This window comes from Tupaia chinensis, unplaced genomic scaffold (genome assembly GCF_000334495.1).
Source record: "Tupaia chinensis unplaced genomic scaffold, TupChi_1.0 Scaffold139927_1, whole genome shotgun sequence".
NCBI classification, from domain to species: Eukaryota; Metazoa; Chordata; class Mammalia; order Scandentia; family Tupaiidae; genus Tupaia; species Tupaia belangeri.
The window spans coordinates 635,008-657,114 of record NW_006199806.1 but is presented as its reverse complement, the minus strand read 5'-3'; the positions used below and the strand labels follow the sequence as shown (position 1 = coordinate 657,114).

Genomic DNA, 22,107 nt, shown 5'->3' with positions numbered 1-22,107 from the left:
GGTGCAGGGTGAGGTGGCCCGCATCGGCTGTGGCCAAGCCTGCCCAGACGATCCTTTCTGCCCATGCCCAACCCTCAGCAGGATGCCCCAGGCTCACCGAGGGCCTCTCCACACTCCCTTTTTTCCTGCCATTCTTGCCTGGAATGACATCCAGTGAGCGGTAGCTGGGTGGCTTCTCCTCAGGCCAGTTTGGGGAGTGTGAGCGGTGGTGGCTGGCCCTCCAACTTCGGGAATGTCTCTGCCTCTCCTTCTCTTCCTCAGAGCTCCAAGAACTGATGCCTGAGGGCAACGGTGGGGAGTAGCTGCGGTGCCTGCGTCTTCCGTGCCTCTGGGCGGTCTCCCGGGAGCTGGGTCTATGAGGCCTCTCCCGATAGTGGCTCCTGAGATGGGGGCGGCTCTGCCGCCTAGATGCTTCGCTGGATGAGGGGCCATCGCTGAGGCTGTCCCTGTCTGACCAGGGTGTGGGTGACCCATTCAGCCTGGAGCCATGGTGCCTTCTACTCCGTGGGTGGTCCAGCCCCCTTCTCTCCAATGCCCAGAGCTTTGAACCCCGGTGCTGCAGCTCCTGGTGGAAATCAGAGTAATAGTGCTGCCCTCTCCCCTCCCTCAGATCCCAGGGTCTGGAGGGAATGGGGCTGAGCTGCTGCTGGTGTGAGGAGTCACTGGTTCTCCTGGAGGATGGCAGGTCTCTGATCAGTGGGGGCAGGTGGATGATTCTGCGCTCCACCACCTCAGAGCCCAGGGAGGACAACATGCTGCAGGGATGGCCAGATCTAGCCTTGAGGTCAGGGGGCAGAGGCTGGGCCAGGTTGAGGTTCCGTAGCTCCTTCTCCAAATATTCCAGGACACCATTGGTGATGGGAGGGTAAGCGGCGGTCTGGGTCATCGGCATCTGTGGGAAGCTGGATCGTAGGGATACGTCTGAATGGAAACAAGGACAGAACATGCACAACTACTGGCCCAAACCATGCTCCTTGGAATCAGGACATGAAAATGTCAGGTTATTTAGCTTGACTCCCGTCCCTCCCATCCTCATTGGTCACGGAGATACCCACTATACTGGTCATGGAGACCCAGTGCAGCCCATGTTCCTGCCCTTACCCTCTGCCCTCCCACCCAAACCTCTGGCAAAGTTTACCTCGCTGCAGCAGCGGGTTCATTGGATAAGATGAAACCTGGGAGCTCTTGTCCGCCCCCCAGTACAGGGGTTTTTCCATCATTTGAGGACCTAAGGCCTGAGCCTGTTTCATGTAGCGATGGCGGGCCAGGGCTGCAGGGGAAGAGGGAGAAATGCAGACCCTCAGCCTGGGCAAGCCCCACACCCCCCACATCACCTCTCTCCACCTGGTGGTCTTGCCAGCTTTTCACCTCTCTTGCATGGAAGTAAAGAGTTAAGGGAGTAATAGATCAGCCATCTCCCTGGCAAGGATCTGGGAATAAACTTCCTATAGATAAGGCTACAAACTCCTGCAGCCCGTCAAAGTATATATTTATTTGTTTGTTTGTTTTTGCTTCAATTTTGTCAGAGGGCACATGTACTCACTGGAGAGAGAGAGAAAAAGAGAGGGAAAGTGAGAAAGCACCCCCGTAGGGAATTCTCATGCCACAATCCCTTCTCCTCCATTTCTCCTTCCTTGTGGGATTGTAGGCATGCATGCACACGTCCCCAGTGCATTCCTTGAGCTACTAGGTCCAGGACTTGAACCATGAAGTCAGCTATGTGGGATCCAATCACCTTAATCAGCATGCCGTGCACTGACTTGGGAAGTATATTCTGACATCCTAGCCTCAAAGCCATTTCACCATCCTCCCCACTTCCCAGGTCACTTAAAATTCAGGTCGATACATAGATGCTAACAGACAATGAAATCTTGGGTCATAGACCAACACAACCAGAAGCCACAGGCCAGAAATAAAAGGTATAGATGCAAAAGGCTTAGAAGAGGCTCTGAGTAAGGGGCTGGGGGCTCTCGGGGCATTCCAGGAAAGCACATAACTGTGTGTTCAGAGTAGAAGAAAAAAGGAAGGACATGAGACTGAGGTCACTGTTGGCAAGAGATGGAGTGTTTCTAGCTGGTATACCAACCATGTGTGGGAGAAAGCCTGAGGGGGAGGCGAGGCAGCACAAAAGCTGAAGTGGATCCCATCCTATCGGATCATTTCAACTCTTCTTCTGACCTTATTAAGTTTTGGGGTTTTCCCTAAGCAGGGGGAATCTCTAAGGGGTGGAGTGGGGCAGGGAAATACCAGCTCCTCTGAGGACACATATTCACACAAAATATTATCTATCTAAGGGGTCCATAGAAATGTCCACCCAGTGCCCTAGTCAGCTGGCCTGAAGCATACAGCTCATAGTAGGTGTAAATTAAAAACAAAAGCATTTAGTTATTGTTCATGAGTTTCTATTTTGGGGTAATCGTGGCTGAATGCCACATGTCTCCCCAAATCTGCACCTATCCACGCGTGCAGGAAATGTACACATGCCTGTTTAAGGCCCTGTCTGCCTCAGGCAAGCCTGTCAGCACAGGCCCCCCCGCCTGGCACTCCCATCTCCCCCTTGGTTCCCCAGGCCCTATGACCACCCTTAGAACAGCAGGTCAAGGGAAGCCTCAGGGTTTCCCAGCACCCTAGGAGAAGGCAGAAGGCAGGCGTCCTGGACTCAGCTATATATGGTGAGGGATTTGCTGAGGCTAGTGGCAAAGGGGCCACAGGGAGGGCTACCCACTGGTTCCAATGTGAAATAAATTTCCAGCCTAACAGGAAGAGGTTGTGGCAGAGTCCCCAGAAGTGTCCAGAGCTCTAGCCCTGAATGGTGAGTCACAGCCCAGCCTAGAAGAAATCAGATGCAAACTTGGAGCAGCTCACCCAACTGCCACACCTTCATGCCAACTGACAGCTCTCCAATCTCCCTGAAGCCAAGTCCCAAGGCTCAGTACATTCCTTTCCCTCCGGCTACTAGTGGCCCCCATACCTCCCTCTACTGGCCACCATCAGCACAGACAATACTCTGCTTAATGATACATACCAGTCATTTTACATAACTAACTAATCCTCTGAGAAATCTCTTAATGAATGTGGAAATCAGATTAGGCTGCAGAAGTTAGTTTCCCAGCACAAGGTCCCACAGCTAGTGGTTTGCAGAACCAGGGTGTGAACACATGTGTGTCTGACACCTAGTCAGTGCTTTTCCTGCCGTATCATTGAGTCCTAAGACTTCTTTGTTTTCTGTGAAGTCCAAAAAAAATCTTAACCAGGGATATCTTCTCAGTTTACTTCTCTCCAACTCTTCTTCATACCTTTCCAAACCCACTCCAGACTAGTCTACATTTCTGAAGCACAGATGTTATCCGGGCATGTCTGATCCTACTAGGAATAGCCCTGCCCTCAGCCACCCTTCAGTGGAATCCTGGCTTCTTCCAGATAGTACCATCCCCTCACCTGGCCACTTCTTATTCCTACTTTCTTTTTTAATTTTTTTAGAGAGATATTTTTGCTATAGGGTGCATGCGCTTACTGGAGAGACAGAAAGAAAGCAAGAAATCACTCCCTAGGGGGATGGTCACACCACAATTTCTTCTCCTCCGTTCTCCTCTCAGGATCGTGGGCATGCATCCACACACACCCAGTGTGAGTTTTAAGGCTCTGGGTCTGAGACTCAAATCACAGTTGACTATGTGGAAGTTCAGTGACGTAACCATCACACCATCTGCTGGTCCCTCTCCTACTTTCTTATTCAATAGGAGAGAATGAAGGACTTGGGCTTACACCTTGCTCCCCAAATGATATTTTTCATTAAAATACCTACTTCACAGATAACTCCCCTAGTGGCTTTTCTAGATCCTTCATTAGCTTTTCTGTCATTCCTCTAATTTTTTTTTAACATGGTACAGAGATTAATCTACCTGTTCCCTTTGTAGCTGCTACAATCCTTTTCCAGGGCCCCTCCCTTTCTTGTTGCACTAGAACTGATGAGACATGATGGAAGACACCGTCTTTGGGCTTCTCCCTTGACTGCCCTGTCCACAGGATGTCTGTACCATCAGGGATATCTGTTGCTCGCCTAATAAGAAATCATGTTAAAGGGACCAGCAGTTAGCGTAATGGCTATGTCGCTGGACTCCCATGTAGTCGACCACGGTTCGAGTCCCGGACCCGGTGGCTTAGACTCACGCCGGGCGCGTGTGCATGCATGCCCAGGATTCCGAGAGGAGAATGGAGGAGAGGGGATTGCCGTGTGGCCATCCCCCCTGGGGGGGTGATTTCTCACTTTCTGTCTCTCTCTCTCTCTCTCTCTTTCTGGCGAGCGCACGCACCCTGTAGCGAAAACCTCTCCAAAAAAAGAGAAAAAAAAAAAAAAAGAAACATAGAGAAAGCAATGAAGCTTTGAAAAATTTCAACAACTAATCTCTGTGAATAAAGCTTGCCTTCATCACCTTTAATGAGTCTCCCAGAGACTCAGTTGGTCCTAATGCAAGGCAAGAAAAATCTGAATTTTCAGCAAGCTCCCTGATGCTAATACCGGGAGTCGACATGGAGTTGGCTGTTGAGAATTCTCAACAACATTCTGAGAAATATGGTCTTCAGGGACAGTTTCTTTAATATGGGCTTTCAGAGTCAGGTGGACTTCAACTTGAATCCCAGAATGCACTAGCTTTGTGACTTTGACTGTTTCCAGTCTGAGCCATTGCCTCATCTGGGGGCAGGATAACAGTAGGTCTTCCATAGGTTGTTAAGGTTAAATAGGTGAAACACATGAAATTCCTAATATATGACATGCTCAACAGATAGTAGCTCTTGCCGTCATAATAAATTGCTTCTGTTGCCTTAGATTCTGCAACAAGAGACAAACATATTTGGAGCTGAAACTGCCAGAGGATATGAATCTTTATCTCCACAGAAAACTCAGGGCATATTCTCTAATACACTCAACACCTCATCCTCCTCCAGAGCCCTGCACCTCTTCAGTCCTGCAGCCAGCATAATCTATGTGCATCACCTCAGAGAGCTGCAACTTTACTTACTGCAACTGGTTTCCATTCTTCACCACATTCTCTCCACTCTTCAGAACTTTTTTTTTTAAGTTTCTTTTTTTTTTTTTTTTTTTTGCCATAGGGCACATGCACTTGCCAGAGAGAGACATAGAAGGGAAAGTTAAAAAATTACCCCTGAGGGGGCTGATCACAGTGCAGTCACTTCTCCTCCACTCTCCTCTCATGATTTTGGGCATACATGCACACATGCCTGGTGTGTTTTTCAAGCTGCCAGGTCCAGGACTTGAGCCATGCAGTCAGCCATGTGGAATCCAACCACCTCTACTTCTACCACTTGCTAGCCTCAGTCCTTTCACTTTTTCAGTCTTTCCTGACTTGTCTGGACTGTCATTTCAGTGATATCCTTAGGAACTTCCTTTGAACTCTTGACATTTTAGCTTTAAGGAACCAGACACAGATGCTTCTGAGTAAGTGACCTCAAATAGCCCTCCTGCCCAGAGAACTTGCTTTGACTGAGCTATTAATCGATATTAAAGGGATGATAGAAGGTATGGCTGTTTCCAGTGGAATCAGATGTCCCCACGTCATGGGGACATAGCCTAGCCGAAGTGGGTTTAGAAAGGTATAGAGCTGTTTCCCTATGGCAGTGGCTTAAATATTCTTCACTTCTCGGATCTTCTCCTTCCCATAAACCTTCAGCTACTGAGGAATAGGAACCAGCCCTGGATGAGGGGTCAAGAGACCTAGGTCCTCTCCACGGTCCCCACTAACAAGGTATGTGTAATTGTGAAGATCGCTCTAGGCCTTACTTCCCTCACCTGTTGGAGACAGGGGTGGGGAAGGACAGATAGATCAGAGGTTCTCAGTGTGGCCCACAGACCGTGGAGGGCTTACCTGGAGGTTTTCTGGGGAGAGGGGTCGGTAACTGACCTAGGGATGAAAGCTGTTTTTCCAGTTCTCACAGAAAAAAATAGGTTCAATTCAAAAACTTTCATCTTTAAGTCCTACTGAGGGTTATTCATTAATACTTAATTTTTTTCCCTCTTTTTTACTGCTAGAGGGCACATGCACGTGAGCAAGAGAGAATCCCTAAAGGGGCATGGTCATGTCACCAGCCCTTTTCCTCCTTTTCTCCATCCTGTCAAGATTCTGAGTGTGTGCACATGTGCACACATGGCCAGTGTGTTTAAGCCGCCAGGGCCATGATTTGAATCACAATTGACCATGTGAGATCCAGTCCCAATACACAGCACTTAACCACTGCACAACGGGGCCAGCGATGGGACTAGTTCTCTTTGAACTCTGGAAATTGAGAACAGGTTGGGAAGGGGGGGCTGTGGTCAGAGAAGTTCAAGAATCACTATCTTTCTTGAAGCTCCCTTCTGTGTCTAGAATACTGATTTGTAAAAGAGACAGGCTGATGTGAGCTCTCTCGGCTTCCTCCCCTATACCTTAATCATCCTCCACATTTTAATGACTTCCTCTCTCTTCAGAGGTCAGATTGCCTCCCTTCCCTTCCCTTCCCTTCTCTTTCCTTCCCTTCCCTTCCCTTCCCTTCCCTTCTCTCTCTAAGGCTAGTTCTGTCGTGTATCTGCCTCATACCACTACCACCAGCAAATATCACTTACCAGTGATCACCTTACTTTTGTTTTCTACCTCTTTTTCTGTTTTGTTTAAATTTATTTACATATTTCTTTATGGACAAGAGACAGAGAGACAGCACCCCCAACAGAGTCCAGAGAGACAGCACCCCCAACAGAGTCTTGGCATCATGATCCACCCCTAGCCTCAGCCAGTCTCAGATCATGGGCACGCACATATCTGACGTATTCAGGAAGGTCTGTGGACACTCTCTCAGAAAGAAAAAAACATTTTCTTATTGTTTACAAGTAAACAGTTCTTTATTGTTTACTAAATGCCTTCATATACCTATTATATAGTACTTACATCTTTTTCCATTATTTATTTATTTTTAAAATTTTATACATTTAACTATACATCATTTTGCTTGTAAGTTGAATTCATCTCATTTCTTTGCTTATAAGAATGCTTAGGTTTTATCTGATGCTTAAAAAATCAAAATCCTTCTCCTTCACCCAATCAGAGAGATTTTCCGTCATTTCCTTAACACCTCCTGCCCTTCCATGTGATTCCTCTTGTTACCAAAGTTCTCAGGACAGTCTGTCCTGGTGACTCACTTCGAAAGGACTTTTGTGGCCTGTTATTTCTTTATCTTACTAATTCTTTTAAATGAACCACTTAGGAGAAACCACTTTCCCCCAGAACCTCTGCCTATCAGCCCACTGGTGGTGAATACATTTATCCCTTGTGCTAGCATTCTCCCCAGTCCTGTCTGTGCTTAGTCTTGGGGACTCGAAGAAGATGAGGGTGTTTCTCATCTCATCGTACATAGTCACTACTGCATTGACAGTGACGTCTCTCAGGCCTCTGTGGAAGGGAGCCCCACAGCCCAATATTGAGTTCTCTATTTCATTCCCCTCTTCTTTAAAGACAGGGTTCATGGTACCTCTGCCAAGCCCAGAGTAATCTTCACACAGAGCTGTGACAACCTCTTGTGGGAATTGCAGATACTCACACATCGACGAATAGCGATTCAAAACTGCACTGCTTCAGCTACTTACTGGCCGTGTGACTTCACTGACCTTTAGTCTTCTCAACTGTAAAATAGGGATGCTATCTGCCTTCTAGGGTTGTTGTGAGGATTCAAGAAGGAAATGTACGCAACGGACCTACACAGAGTAGGCAGCCAATAAAAGTTAGTTCTCTTTTCCTGTAAAACAGCAGCCTGAAACCAAACTCAGACCACTGACCTTCTTGACATTGTAGATTAGGTTTTGTTTCTATCTTAATGAGTAATTCCTTATTTGCCCTTTAAAAATTGTTCTTTTAAGTGGGTAAATAAGAGTGGTTATCCCTCAGTACTCAGATTAGACTTTACATTTTCCTCTATTTCTCACATTGTTTATATCGTAGCACTTTACTTATTATCATTAGGAAAGTGAATTTTTTTAAAGAGAGTTTTTGTTGTTGTTGCTGCTATATGGCATATGCGCTTGCTAGAGAGGCAAAGAGACAGAGAGACAGAAAGCGAGAAATCACCCAGAGAGGAGGGCCATGCTACAATCCCTTCTCCTCCATTTTCTTCCTGGGATCTTGGACACGTACGCACACACACTCAGCATGAGTTTTAAGCCGCTGGTTCCGGAACTCAAATTGAGGTCCACTACATGGGAGTCCAGCAAAATGACCATTACACCATCTGCTGGCCCTGAAAGGGATTTTTTTTTGAAAAACAAAGACTTCCTTTTTTTCTCTTCCTTTCTTTTCTTTCCGATTTTTTTTTTTTTTTGGAGAGGTTTTTTGCTATAGGGCGTGTGCGCTCGCCAGACAGACAGACAGAGACAGAGAGACAGAAAGCGAGAAATCCCCCCCCCCCCAGGGGGATGGTCACGCCGCAATCTCTTTTCCTCCATTCTACTCTTGGGATCTTGGGCACGCATGCACACGTGCCTGGCGTGAGTTTTACGCCACTGGGTCCAGGACACGAACCGCGGTCGACTACGCGGGAGTCCAGCGACATAGCCATTACACTAACTGCTGGTTCCCCCCTTTTTTTTTTTTTTTAAGAGGTTTTTGCTACAGGGCATGTGCACTCGCCAGAAAGACAGAGACAGAGAGGCAGGAAGTGGGAAATTACCCAGCCCCCAGGGGGGATGGCCATGCCACAATCCCTTCTCCTCCATTCTCCTCTCAGGATGTTGGGCATGCATGCACATGTGCCCGGCATGAGGTTAAACCACCGGGTCCAGAACTCGAACCGCACTTGACTATGTGGGAGTCCAGCGACATAGCCATTACTCCAACTGCTGGTCCCTAAAACAAAGACTTCTATTTAAAGCAGTTGACCCTGCTTCATCTATTTATTAAGAAAAATCTTTGTAGAACAATTTTTTATTCTTTGGCATTTGCCATGTATTCCACAGACAAATTTCTAAGAGTATGTCATACTTCTAATTTAAAGGATCAAATTTTAGCCCAAAGAAAGATCACATTAAGAGCAAAATCTGGCCCCTCTTCCCTTCTTCTAAACTTCTTTGGATTCTCAAAGCACAGTTCCCAGCCAACTAGCATTATATCACTTGGGAACTTTTGAGAAATACAAATTCTTCAGCCTCACTCCAGACTAACAGAGTCAGAAATTCTGGAGATGGGACCAGTAAATAAATTTGAACAAACCCTCTAGGTGATTCTAACATAAGGTTCAGCTTGAAAAACCATTGATTTCTCACCTGTCTCTTCTGTGTTCAAGTCATCTCTAAGAAGTGGTATGATTTTATGATATAGTAACAAATACATATTTGGGGGACCAACAGATGGTATAGTGGTTACGTCAGTTCAAATCCCAGACCCAGTGGCTTAAACTCACACTGGGTACACACGTGCCCAAAATCTCAAGAGGAGAATGGAGGAGAAGGGATTGCGGCATCGCCATCTCCCCGAGGGGTGATATCTTGCTTTCTATTTCTCTGTCTCCCTCTGTCTCTCCAGTGTGCACGTGTGCCCTATTGCAAAAGTCTCTCTCTTAAAAAACAAAAAACAAAAACACAACAAAAACCGAAATACATATTTGGTCTCCACTCCTGGTTCTTAGCACACAAATCCTAAAAACACTAGAATCTCAGGAGAGATGAGTGCCTTTTGTATGCTATTGAGATGACTGGTATGTGGGGAAAATCCCCATGTATCTGGTATCAGAATTGTTGATGTGTAAGCAGGGAAAAAAAACAAACAAAAAAAAAAACAAAAACAAACAAACAAACAAAAAACTGTGGCCTTCTCTCTTATTGCTTCATTTAGACCACTCCCTCCAGCTACCTCACATCCAAGAAGGGTCAGTGCCAAGAGCAGACACAAGCACAGGCTTATTAGGGCCACTAAGGAAATGGCATTGGCAGGCAGAGCTATCTGGAAGAGCCTTTAGGCAGCCCAGCAAGTGGACAGGCAGAAGTCCTCATATCAACTTCCTCCCATGTAGCTCTACAGCTTCCCCAACCATCATTTTCAAGGCTGAAGCTAATGTCCTCTGAGCCTGTGGTAGAGAAGGGCATGGGGAAGAGACTGGGAGGACCTTTGATCTGGACATGTGAAGTGATCTGCTTGGGGACTGGGCCCTACTTGTCCCATTGCTTGTCTGATTCTTCTCACCTTCTTCAGGGCAGCAACAGCGGGTGGGACAGCAGGGGCAGCGGATGTAGCAGCAGCAGTACTGAGGACAGCACTGGCACCAGCACACTCCAATCAGCAAGAGGAGGAGGAGGGCTCCCAAGACAATGAAGATCACTGTTAGCCAATCTGCAGGGAGAAGCCAGCAGGAGTCATACTAAGTTTTCGAGAGAAATGCTCCCAACTCCAACATTCTAGAGGTCTAATCAATATAGGTCTTGACCTACAGGTTAAGGTTGAGTGATTTACTGGCAAAACCAAAAATTTCAGGTTTGATATGAGAACTTGAAAAGTTGACAATCCAATGACAATCACTTGGCTGCTTTGTTTTTTAAATCCTCCCATATGTAAAAGAATCACATTGGTAGGGTGGCCAAATATTAATAGAATAGAAAGCTCCAGCAGCACTTACGTAAGACAATGAGCTTCACTTCTTTATCTGGGTCTCCTGATGTATCTCCTGGAGCCTCAATGGTGCAATAATATACTCCATGGTCCCACCACATCACTTCATTAATCACAAGATCTGCTCCTACATAGGAAGGAGAAAGTGCCTGTGGTCAGAAGAGAGGGTACTGGTTTCTGACCCATGGTAGCTTCAAGACCTCAATATTATCTTCCACATCTCACAGGGCTCCTGGTAAGTGAAAGATTTCAGTCCCTGCCTCTGAGACATTTCTCCTTCTCCAAACCATATAATGATGGTAGAACTAACTATTCATTGAACCCACTTAGTAATTTATACGTGTTTTGGATATATTATCTTCCCTTCCCCTCACCCCCCAGTTTTTGCTAAAAGGTGCATGCACTTACCAGAGAAAGAAAGAGAGAGAGAATGTGAGAAATCATCTCCCAGAAGGGATGACCACACCACTATCCCATCTCCTTTGTCCTCCTCTCAGGATTCTGGGCACACATGCACATGTACCTGGCAAAGTTTTTCAGGACTTGAACCACACATGAGCCACGTGGGATCCAGTTGCCTTAACCTCTACACCACCTGCTGGCCCAGTCACCTCATTTCATTTCTATCACAGCCCTACTTGTGAGTGAGATAGAGACTGCCAGCTGTCCTCCAGTGTATATTCTCCCCTTCTTCCATGGCTATACAATTTTTGGCCATATATATGGCCATTATATCTTAAATGTTTGTCCCTCTCAAAAACTCATGCTGAAATTTAATTGGTCATTATAACAGTATTAAGAAATAGGACCCATAGATGGTGTAATGGTTACATCACTGGATTCCCATGTAGTGGACCCTGGTTCAAGTCCTGGACTGGTGGCTTAAAACTCATGCCAGGTGCGTATGCATACATTTCCAAAATCTCAAGAGGAGAATGGAGGAAAAGAGAGAAGGGATTACAGCATGGCCATCCCCCCTGGTGGGTGATTTCTTGCTTTCTGTCTCTTTCTGTCTCTCTGGCAAGCACACGCACCCTATGGCAGAAATCTCTCTTAAAAAAAATTGGACATATAAAAGATGATTGGGTTACAGGGACTCCACCCTTCTGGGTGGGATTGGTGCCATGATAAAAGGACTAGTTCAGCCTCCATTTGCTCTTTCTTGCCCTTGTTATGACCCAGAAAGAAGACCTTTGCCAGGTGCCAACACCTTGATATTAAACTCCTCAGCATCCAGAATGACAAGCCATATAAACTTCTGTTCATAATAAATGATCCAAACTCAGGTATTCTGTTACAGCGAGCACAAAATGAGCAAAGACATGTAACCTAGTCAATATTTCCCATTCTCTCTCAAAGCTAGTCAGGGACAAGTGTGACTCAGTTCTGGTCAACAGAGTGTAAGCAAAAGTGTTATGTAATAGGTCCTAGGAGTCCTTAAAAACACTTTAGCTTTTTCATCCTCACTTCTTCGGTTACCTGGAAAGCAAATACAGTGTTGCCATCTTGGACCATGAGAAAGATGACACTCTAGTTGAACTTGAAGGATCTTGGATCCCTGAAAACTTAATGGAATCGAAACACTGCACTAGGCCTGGACTGGATATCTCTGATTTTATACATAGGAGAGAAATAAACTGTATTATCTAGGTCACTAATATGTTGGGCTTTTGCTTACTCATAAGCAAACTGATACAGTGACTATGATTATTTAGCTGCATTTCAGATTAGAAAAATCAAGATTCAAAAAAGCTAAGGAACTAGAGTAATCACATTCAGATAAAGTTCAGCTGAGGTGGCTTCAAATCCATGTCGCTGCCTCAAAGATGGTACTCTTAACCACTAAGCCAACTGTCCTCTCCAAACTGGGTGGAAAACTCCACAGCCTGGATCTCTTATCAGCCTAAAATAAGCAAGTATCTCTGGATCTTGAAAGGGCAGCTTATGATGTTAACTCGAATAGGTAAGGATGAAATGCCAGTATTTTAAGAAAAGACTTTGTTTTTTATGACCACTGAGTGCTATGCTACCCCATTAAGATGAATGAATGGTTAACATATATGTTCAAGTTCAGCAAATTCAATAAATATTCATTAATGACCTTTGGTGGGGCTGGCACTGTGAGATATCTTAAGAGGAACAAGACCTTTCTCTGTCCTGAGGGGCTTAAAATCCAGTTAGAGATGTGGGGCAGTCCCTGCTCTCTCACCCACAATAAGTAACAGGGGACATCTTGAAAAAAAACCTTTTTTTTTCAAGAGGTTTTTGCTATAGGGCATGTGTGCTCTCCAGAAAGACAGAGAGAGATAGAGAGACAGAAAGCGAAAAATCACCCCCGCCCCCGGGAGGGGATGTAATGGCCACGCCTCAATCCCCTCTCCTCCATTCTCCTCTCAGGATCTTGGGCACACACGTACATGCGCCCAGTGTGAGTTTAAGCCACCAGGTCCAGGACTCGAACCACGGTCACCTACATGGGAGTCCACCGACATAGCCATCACGCCAGTTGCCTGCTGGTCCCCCCCGCTTTTTTTTTCTTCCAAATTTTTAAAGACTTCAGTGTTATAAACTTGCTCCTGCTTAGTTGGTGGTCATATTTGCAACTCTTCATTCTCTATTTGTCAGGAAATATTTATTGAGGAAATGAAACAAAAATGTGAGGTCATGCAACATTGAAGCTGACTTCGACTTCTGTTTCCTTCTCTTTCTACGTCAATCCCTATAAATTTTTCCTACTACAATTTTCCCAAACCACTATCTTTCCCATAACCAAGTTAACTCCAGAGTTGGATGAAATTCCCCACAAAGCTTGATGCATATTATAAATCTTTATCAGAGACATAAAACATACTTTAGGGATGTCAGAGTAATAAAGGCACCAGATATGTGAACATTTTAAATGACCCAAGAACTGACTTAACAGGGTCCTCTCACATGATGCAAAATTGGGCATAAAAGTGTTAGAAAGCAAGGGCTTCAGGAAGTCATAACAAGCGTGGAGGTAGAGAAAAAAACCCAGAGTAAACACTGCTTTCCCGGGAGAATAAGAAAGAGGCAGAGTTTGAGCTAAAGGTCACTGAAAGTGGAGGTAGTAGAAGATATTGCTCAAAATTAGGAAAAACCCAAACAAATTAAAACAAAATTTGTTTTTTGACAAAAACAAATAAGGAAACAGAAGAATATGGACTATCCCCTATGGGAACTTTCATCCTTCAGAAACTGTAAAGGAGATTCGCTAATTAGAAAGGCTTTACATTTTGGGGTCAGATCAGCATTGGGTTGGCTCCAGAGAGCAGAACCACCTCGAATTTTGAAGAAGATCTAGAAGACTGCCAAGGGCAGGTGTTCCCTAAGTTTGAGGGTTCAAAGGCTGGCTTGAGGAAATCAGAGGTTGAATGAAAAAGTTCATACACAGTTTTTAAAATGTTTTTATTTTTATTTATTTATTTGTCAGAAGGCAAATTCATTGACCAAAGGGAGAATAAGAAAAAAAAAAAATCCCCAATGCAGTGTGATCATGCTGTAATCATTTTTCTCCATGTCTCCATCATGCCAGGATTTGGGGCACATATTCAGACTTTTTTTTTTTTTTTTTTTTTTGAGGGTTTGTTTTGTTTTTCTATAGGGCACAGGCACTCGCCAGAAAGACAGAGAGACAGAAAGCGAGAAATCACCTCCCCCCCGGGCGGGAGCCGCCATGCTGCAATCCCTTCTCCTTCACTAGGCACTCATGCACACGCGCCCGGTGTGAGTTTAAGCCACCAGGTCTGGGACTTGAACCGTGGTTGGCTACATGGGAGTCCAGTGACATAGCCATTATGCCATCTGCTGGTCCCAACACAGTGTGTTTTTCAAGCTGCTGGGGCTAGGATTTGAACCATGGTCAGTCATGTGGCATCTGGTTCTCCATGCATGGGGCTTAACCAGTGTGCTATGGGGCTTGCTCAGACTTAAGTAACACAGGCATAGTTGGAAGCAATGAGTAAGCTGTCTCCCTTTAAGCGATCTACCTTTAAATGGTCATAGACTATTCACTGGCTTTCTCACATTGAGGCTATGGGTACCACGAATGGCTTACTGGGCATATACTCCCCCATTTTCCTTTTAACCAGCAAATATGTATTTAACACAGCACACACATCTCATTGAAATGGGCTCTGAATTTGTGCCAATAATTCAATGCAGCCACCCTGGGTGACAAGATAGGAATGGAGGGAGTTAACTTAGTGTGCCGAGTGATAACTAACATTCACTGCACACTTACTGATTGCTCAGTGCTTTATACACATTATCTCAGTCCTCACAACGCTGTGAGGTAGATATGATAGCAAGTTCCATGTTATAGAAATCTAGGCTGAACAATTGAAGGGCTGACCCGAGTTACACAGCCTACGAGTGCAGAATAGGAACATCTACCTCTGTTGGCGAAGCCAGGGCTCTGACCACTGCTCTTTGTACCAGACACAAAGAACAGATATGCTTTAGATATTGTTCCTGGACAGCACATCTAGTGTTCACCTCATTGTGGAGAGGCAGATACCAGTGTGCCCCCTTTCACATGAGGAAACAGAAGCCAGGGGAAATAACCGATCTGCCACTGGTCAAGGAGCCAGTGAGTAGAAGCACTGGGACTCAGGGCTTTTATTCCCTGCCCACAGCTCTTTCTTCTCTCAGTGGAGGGCAGTGGTGTCCAGGGGCTTGTCTGCTCAGAAGCTTGTATTCCTTCCATACGGGCAACAAGAATGTCAGAGAGGAACTCAGGAACCTGGGATTTAAATAGCTCCTACAAGCAATTTGTGGAAGAGACCAAAGAAACCCAATCCACAACTTAGCCCTGAATCTCAGCAAATCAAAGGGACTCACCCTCTCCAGACCTTTAGCAGAAGCCACTGGACGTTGGGACCAGCAGTTGGTGTAATGGCTACATTGCTGGACTCCTATGTATTCGAACGTGGTTCATGTCCTGGACCTTGTGGCTTAAATTCACACTGGGCGCATGTGCATGCATGCCCAAGGTCCCGAGAAGAGAATGGAGGAGAAGGGATTGTGGCGTGGCCAACTCCCTCGGGGGGTGATTTCTTACTCTCTGTCTCTGTCTTTCTGGCAAGCACACACACCCTATAACAAAAAAGAAAAACTCTCCGAAAAGAAAAGGAAAAAAAAACGAAGCCATTGGATGTGTTCTGGTCCAGACTCCAACTTACAGGGAAGTAACTTTGGCACATTTTGTGAAGCTGGCACTTTCCTCAAACAATGACAGTGACCAAGTAAACCATCAGGCAGCAGAGAAAAATGGGAAATCCCAGGCTGACTCAGTCCACTGGGCCTGGAGCCTGTCTGCACCTCCCTCCACCCCAATTTCCCTGATGCCTCTTCTGCACTCACGGTTCTGAATGGTGATCTTGCGCTGCCGGTAATCCACTCCCAGCACGGGTTCATTCTGCCCCCGCCTCTGGGCCACGATGCGAACTTCCCGCTGGTTGTCATTGCAGTCATTGGATGGGTCTTGGCCCAGGGATAAAGCTGCCTGGTATGCTGAGGAGAGGGCAGACCCATGAGTCACACAGCAATGGAGGATGTCCATGAGGAAAGGCACCCTTCTGGCTCCTTGGGGCAATGAAATTTCTCAACTTTTCCCAAACCTATGTATCCTGAGAATCCCATTAAACAGGAAAATGGTGATTCTGCAGGTCTGGAGTAGGACACAGGTTCTGACTTGTAATAAGTTCCCAGATAATGCCAACGAGCCACAGCTGTTAGTAAGAACCACACTTGGAGCAGCGAGACTCCGGGATCCTCCAAATGGACCATTGTTTCATCCTGGGGGTATCTCCACTCATCTCAATTTCCCCTGTCTCATTTCTCAAGTCATCCTGGCCTCTGCTCCCCTGTCCTTACAACAAAAGGTTTGAGAGCTGTGAAATTTGCTGGTGGCCAACATCTACTACCCTAGTCTCTCCTCCCTTCCCATTAAACCAGGCATTTTGACACTAACTCCCAGGGAAAAAATGACTCAATTTAGAGCAGCGCCTTCAGGAGAAAATGTCATGCTTGGAAGGTGGTTCTAACAGTCAGCTTTTGTGCTTCTACTCAAATCATACTGGGAAACATCAGCCCCAGAGCTGTCCAAGGCTGACCATCAGTTTCTGGGTTCCTTGTTCTTTGAGAGAGGGGAGACTGGGCAGCTAGGGAAGGTCTTTGACCCCAGACAGCGGAACTGACCCCAGTGGGGCAGCTGTTACTGGGAGGTAGGGCTTGGCTAAACAGAAGGGGAAGCTGTACAGCACTAAGAGAAGGCCAGTGACACGCAGCTAGCCTGGGGGCAGGGAGCTCTCCACCGCTGAGTATGTCCAGTCAGCAGAGGACAGACTATCCCCAGGAAGGCTTCTGGATAAAGGAAGGTGCTAGTGGACAGGAGGTTTCACAGATGGCCGCTGAGGGAGTGTGCACCCCAAAGAGTGTAGGAGTCTGTGTCTACACTCATGGGCAATGGGGGGATGGAGGGTGTGGGAGTTGGGTTGGCCTCAACAGCTCAGCACATTGGTAGGGAACCAAGAATGGCCACAAAAGCATCTTGCTCTGTCCTTAATGTGTGAATTGCCTTAAATCTTTTTATAATAAGATGGGACAAAACTTTTTTTTTTTTTTAGAGGTTTTTGCTACAGGGCTTGTGCACTCGCCAGAAAGATAGAGACAGAAAGTGAGAAATCACCCCCCAGAGGGGATGGTCACGCCACAATCCCTTCTCCATTCCCCTTGGGATCTTGGGCATGCTTGCACACACCCCCGACGTAAGTTTAAGCCACCAAGTCTGGGACTCGAATCGCGATTGACTACATGGGAGTTCAGCGACATAGTCATTACGCTCGCTAACTGCAGGTCCCAGGACAAAACATTTTAAAAATAAACTAGTATGGGGCCAGCAGGTTGTATGGTGGTTAAGGTGCTGGACTCCCACATGGCTGACTACAGTTCAAGTCCCAGACCCAGTGGCTTGAAATCACACCAGGAGTGTGTGAGTGCATGCATGCGTGCCCAAAATCCTGAGAGAAGAGTGGAGGTGAAGGGATTGTGATGTGGTCATCACCCCCAGGGGTGTTGCTCACTCTTCCTCTCACTGTTTCTCTCTGTCTCTCTCCAGGAGGTGCATACGCCCAATGTTAAAAACCTAAATAAATAAATAAACAAGCAAACTACAGTGTGACTTTGAGCAAGTTGTTTCATCAGCTTGGGCTCAGTTTGTTTGCCTATAAGGGGAAGGGGCTACATTAGGTGATATTTGTGGCTCTCACTACAAGAATGTGTGATCCTAAATAATTTCTAAAGCCTAAGGGCAGTACATCACAGAGGTGCCTGGGACCAGGAAAGGACAAGAGGAGGGAGGACACTCACATGCAGAATAGTAGTCAAAGATGGGGTCCTTGCAGAAGGACTTGAAGCGCCAGGTCACCACCACATCCTGAAGCTGAGCAGAGGTGGTGTAGTCACATTTGAGGACGACGGAGGCAAACAGGGTGACGTAGCGCTCTGTGTGCTGAACTGTCACCAGCAAGGACAGACACCCTGAAGCCAAGAGCAGGAAACAATGTTGAAGGTGACCTACTTTACAGGGTAATAAAAGCAATGGAAATGAGCAAAACACACTGCTTGCCCTCCTGCCTGACTGGTTGAGAGCTCATGGTTGAGCTTGAGCTCCTACTGGGCCTGGGCAGGGCATGGGGTGGGGAGGAGGGCACATTTGCTGCCCTGAGGAAGGTCTAGGAAGAGAGCACTAGGGCTAACTCCTGAGAACTCAGTCCATGAACAGTGGTCACCCATGTGACGATAAAAGAATTGTGTTAAAATACGGCCATATATATGCATACACACATACACACATGCACATGCACACACACATACATGATTTGATATAAGGCCATATTTGTATTGAAGTGACACTGCTTTTATACACACACACACACACACACACACACATACAGAGAGAGAGAGAGAGAGAAAATTAAGACATTTCATTGCCCCGAGGAGCAAGAAGGGCACTTCTTCATGAGAATCCCCCATTGCGTATGTATATATGTGTGTATATCTTCTCATTCCAGTACACATATGGCCTTGTAATGGAATACACATACACACACATATACAAACACATATATGCATGACTTTTTGTGATAGAAAGCACATGTGCATGCCAGAGGGAAAAACATCTTTGACAGAATCTCTCATCACACTGCGGTTCCCTTTCCTCAGGCCTCCAGCCTCAGGTCCTAGGTACCCATATGTGTTTCCAGTATGTTTTCAGCCCAACCCAGGGATCTGAACCTACAGTCTAGCAAATGGCTTCCAGCCCTGAGGGCATTTGTGTTACCCTACACTGTAGCAGCTGGGCCAACTATTAATAATATGTATATGTTTTTCATGTCACTTCTCTTAAAGTGAGTCCATGTTTTCCTAAGGGTAAAGCCCAGCCTCCGTAACCAGGCCTGTGTGGCCAGGTGGGATTACTTCTGGCCATTCTGGGCTGCCTCGTCTCTCTTCATACCCTGCATCACACTCACGGCTTCAGCCTTTCTGAACTCACTTCGGTCCTTCCTGCGCTAGAATGAGTCTCTTCAAGTCTTTGGCCGGGAAGCCCTCAGCCTGGGGTGTTCTTCTGTATCACCAGCCACTACTCTGCTCTCTTCTGGGCTAACTACTATGGATTCTCTTATGTTTTCCACTCAACCCTCGCTTCCTCTAAAAGCCGTCCTGACTGCAAGTGTGGGAGAGAGGGCTCCCTCTGTTTCCCCAGACAGCACTTTTCAAGTTCTTGGTGATGCTCTGCTTACTATAGGCTCTAAGAAGGCTGACTGAGTTCGTTTCTAACCCACTGTTTGGACACTAGCACCTCTGCCATGCCTGTCACCTACTGATACCCAACAAATGTTTGTTGAATAAATGACTAAGAATACATCAACCGGTGGCAATCTGGCATGATAGGCAATCAACATAAGTGGGGCAAATAAATAAAAATAATCAGACTGTGATAAACTGTATCAAGAAAGACTTCAAGGAATTCAGGGGTTTTTGTTATTGTTTTGTTTTTCTTTTTTAAAAATTCCTTCTCGCTACCCTCCAAATTTATTTATATACAAACTTAAAGCTCTCAGGTGTGCCTTGATGAGGAGCCAGGTGGTTCACAAAGGCTACATGGGGGAATCAGCAGTTAGTGTAATGGCTATGTCGCTGGACTCCCACGTAGTCGACCGCAGTTCGCGTCCTGGACCCGGTGGCTTAAAACTCACGCCGGGTGCATGTGCGTGTGTGCCCAAGATCCCGAGAGGAGAATGGAGGAGAAGGGATTGCAGCGTGACCATCCCCCCTGGGGGGTGATTTCTTGCTTTCTGTCTCTACGTCTCTCTCTGTCTGACTGGCGAGCGCATGCGCCCTATAGCGAAAACTTCTCCAAAAAAAAAGAAATGCTACATGGGACTTCACTGTGGTCAGAGCTCCGTAGGTAACTAGCATCTTGGAAGGTTCTCATGTCAGAATGGTTCCTAGGCTGAGTTATCAGGAGTTCCTCTTGTGGGAGGTTGAGCGTAGAGCAATAGTACTCAAACTTGAGTGTGTGTCACCAGGACTTGTGACAGACCAGACGGCAGGGACCTAGGCCAAGAGTCTCTGATTCAGTAAAACTTGGCTGAGGTCTAAAGACTTTCATTTCTGACAAATTTCCAGGAGATGCTGATGCTACTGCTCTGGGGACCATACTTTGAGAACCACTGGTGTAGGCTGAACAACATAAAACCCCTCAGGCTCTGAACTGAGACACAACGGGGTTCTAACAAAACTGTTATTACTTACCTGGAGACTGGACAGGTTATTTACTCTCTCTGAGCTGTTTCCTCAGCTATTAATGGAAATGGTGATAGTACTAACTGCACCAGGGCCTTCCAAGAATGTGATGATAATCCACTTCTAGTGCTTGGCCTGGTGCATAACCTGCTGGTTAGTGTTAGCATCTGGGTCTCCTCCCTCTTTTCTTTCATTAAGAGGGCCAGGGAGGAGCAGTTTGGTGCTGGGGTTTTCTCCAAAAGAGTTCTCAGGTAAAGTCACCTTCATTTAGACTGCATCACTCTCACAAACAAAACAATAATCAGCCCTTTACAGAGCAGCTAGGTGGGGCTGTCTGGATGGCTAGAGCCATATGACTCACCTTCTAGCCATCACCCTCACAGTGAGTCCCCTGAAGCTTAGGATGGGCAGAGAGCAGAATGCTCTCAGGACGGGATCTAGGCCCCGGAGGTCACACCTGGCCTATGTCTAGGTATAGGGCTATGATGAAAATTCCCCCAGGACAGCTGTGCTGGGAGAAGCTCTGCAGCTGTGCCAGGAGAAGTGTAAGGAGACTTCACAAAAGGGAGAGGTCTAAACTAGATCCTAAAGCTCAGGCAGGATTAAGATTACACACGAGCGGTAGGGGAAGGCAGAAGAACTCATCATTTCAATAAGGGAGAAAGGAGAGAGCAACAACCCTTATCAGGCTGTTGGGTAATCTGGAGGAGAGCAATCTATTAATAGTTGGGCTCTCTGGCTCTAAAGGAGACAGAGGGGATAAACAAGGCAGGCGGGCAGAGGAGCTGATGGTATAAAGTCTAAATCACAATCCAGTGTCCATTTCTAGACCATGGATAAGCACTGAAGACTTCTTTACAGAAGAGTAATAGGATGCAAGTGGTGTTTTTAGGAAGATAAATAACTTCCCTAGTTGGCTGTGAATGTAAAAAGAACGTCATTTTGAGACTAAACCTTGAGTAGTTAGGGGAAAATAGTTACTGTCTCTGCCAGCGATGGGGTTCCCAGAAATCAAGCCAATTAGAACAGGAGGGTCAGTGGCCAGTATCTGAAACCTGAAGTGGATAATTTCACAGTCTGATTTTTTATTCTTGTGCCTCATCTCGCACTATCCCTTTGTATTTTTTCCAAAACTGACCTGTAGCTACTTTCTACTGTGCAGTTAAAGCTGTGAAATTTTCACCCATCACAGCTTTCACTTAAGCTACAGGGAAGAGTTGACAATGAATGGGGATGCGATTGTCAACATGAGCGTATTTTGCTCAATAAAATGTACTCACTGGAATAGAGAGGAAAACATCAGTCTGTGGTCTAAACAAAACCCTAGGTTCGCATGTTTTCAAATACTTTCTTTTACAAGCTAACTCACACTAAATGTGATCCCTGGGAGGAGACCAGCTGTGTCCCCTTCCTATACGACACAGGGAGTGTTAGAAAAGTGAAGTTGGCTTTCCTGTGTTCATATATTTGCTAAGAGGGTCAGAGTCAAGACTGGGTCCCTGAGTAGTGCTCTGGCCATTCAGCCTGGCTCCTCTTTAAAGAAAAGATGACAACTGGCATTCATAAGTTTGCAAATAACAGAGTTTGGGGGCCTGGCTATGCAAGTAATAATTAAGAATACAACTGGCAGCAGTCA

General features: G+C 46.2%; 1 protein-coding gene across 3 annotated transcripts in view; it reads right to left on the bottom strand.

Annotated features, from left to right (window-relative positions):
* ILDR1 (immunoglobulin like domain containing receptor 1) overlaps positions 1-22,107 on the bottom strand; it is a 43,612-nt gene that overhangs the window by 7,198 nt on the left and 14,307 nt on the right. Inside the window, exons 2-7 of one of the 3 annotated variants that reach the window (XM_006162364.3) lie at positions 18,033-18,203; positions 16,026-16,175; positions 10,648-10,767; positions 10,218-10,364; positions 1,139-1,270; positions 98-921 (exon numbers count right to left, since the gene is read on the bottom strand). In XM_006162364.3, the coding sequence (XP_006162426.1) occupies positions 98-921; positions 1,139-1,270; positions 10,218-10,364; positions 10,648-10,767; positions 16,026-16,175; positions 18,033-18,203 (1,544 nt within the window). The remainder of the gene's footprint in view (positions 1-97; positions 922-1,138; positions 1,271-10,217; positions 10,365-10,647; positions 10,768-16,025; positions 16,176-18,032; positions 18,204-22,107) is intronic. The other 2 variants (XM_006162365.2, XM_014593208.2) reach the window with 2 other exon arrangements.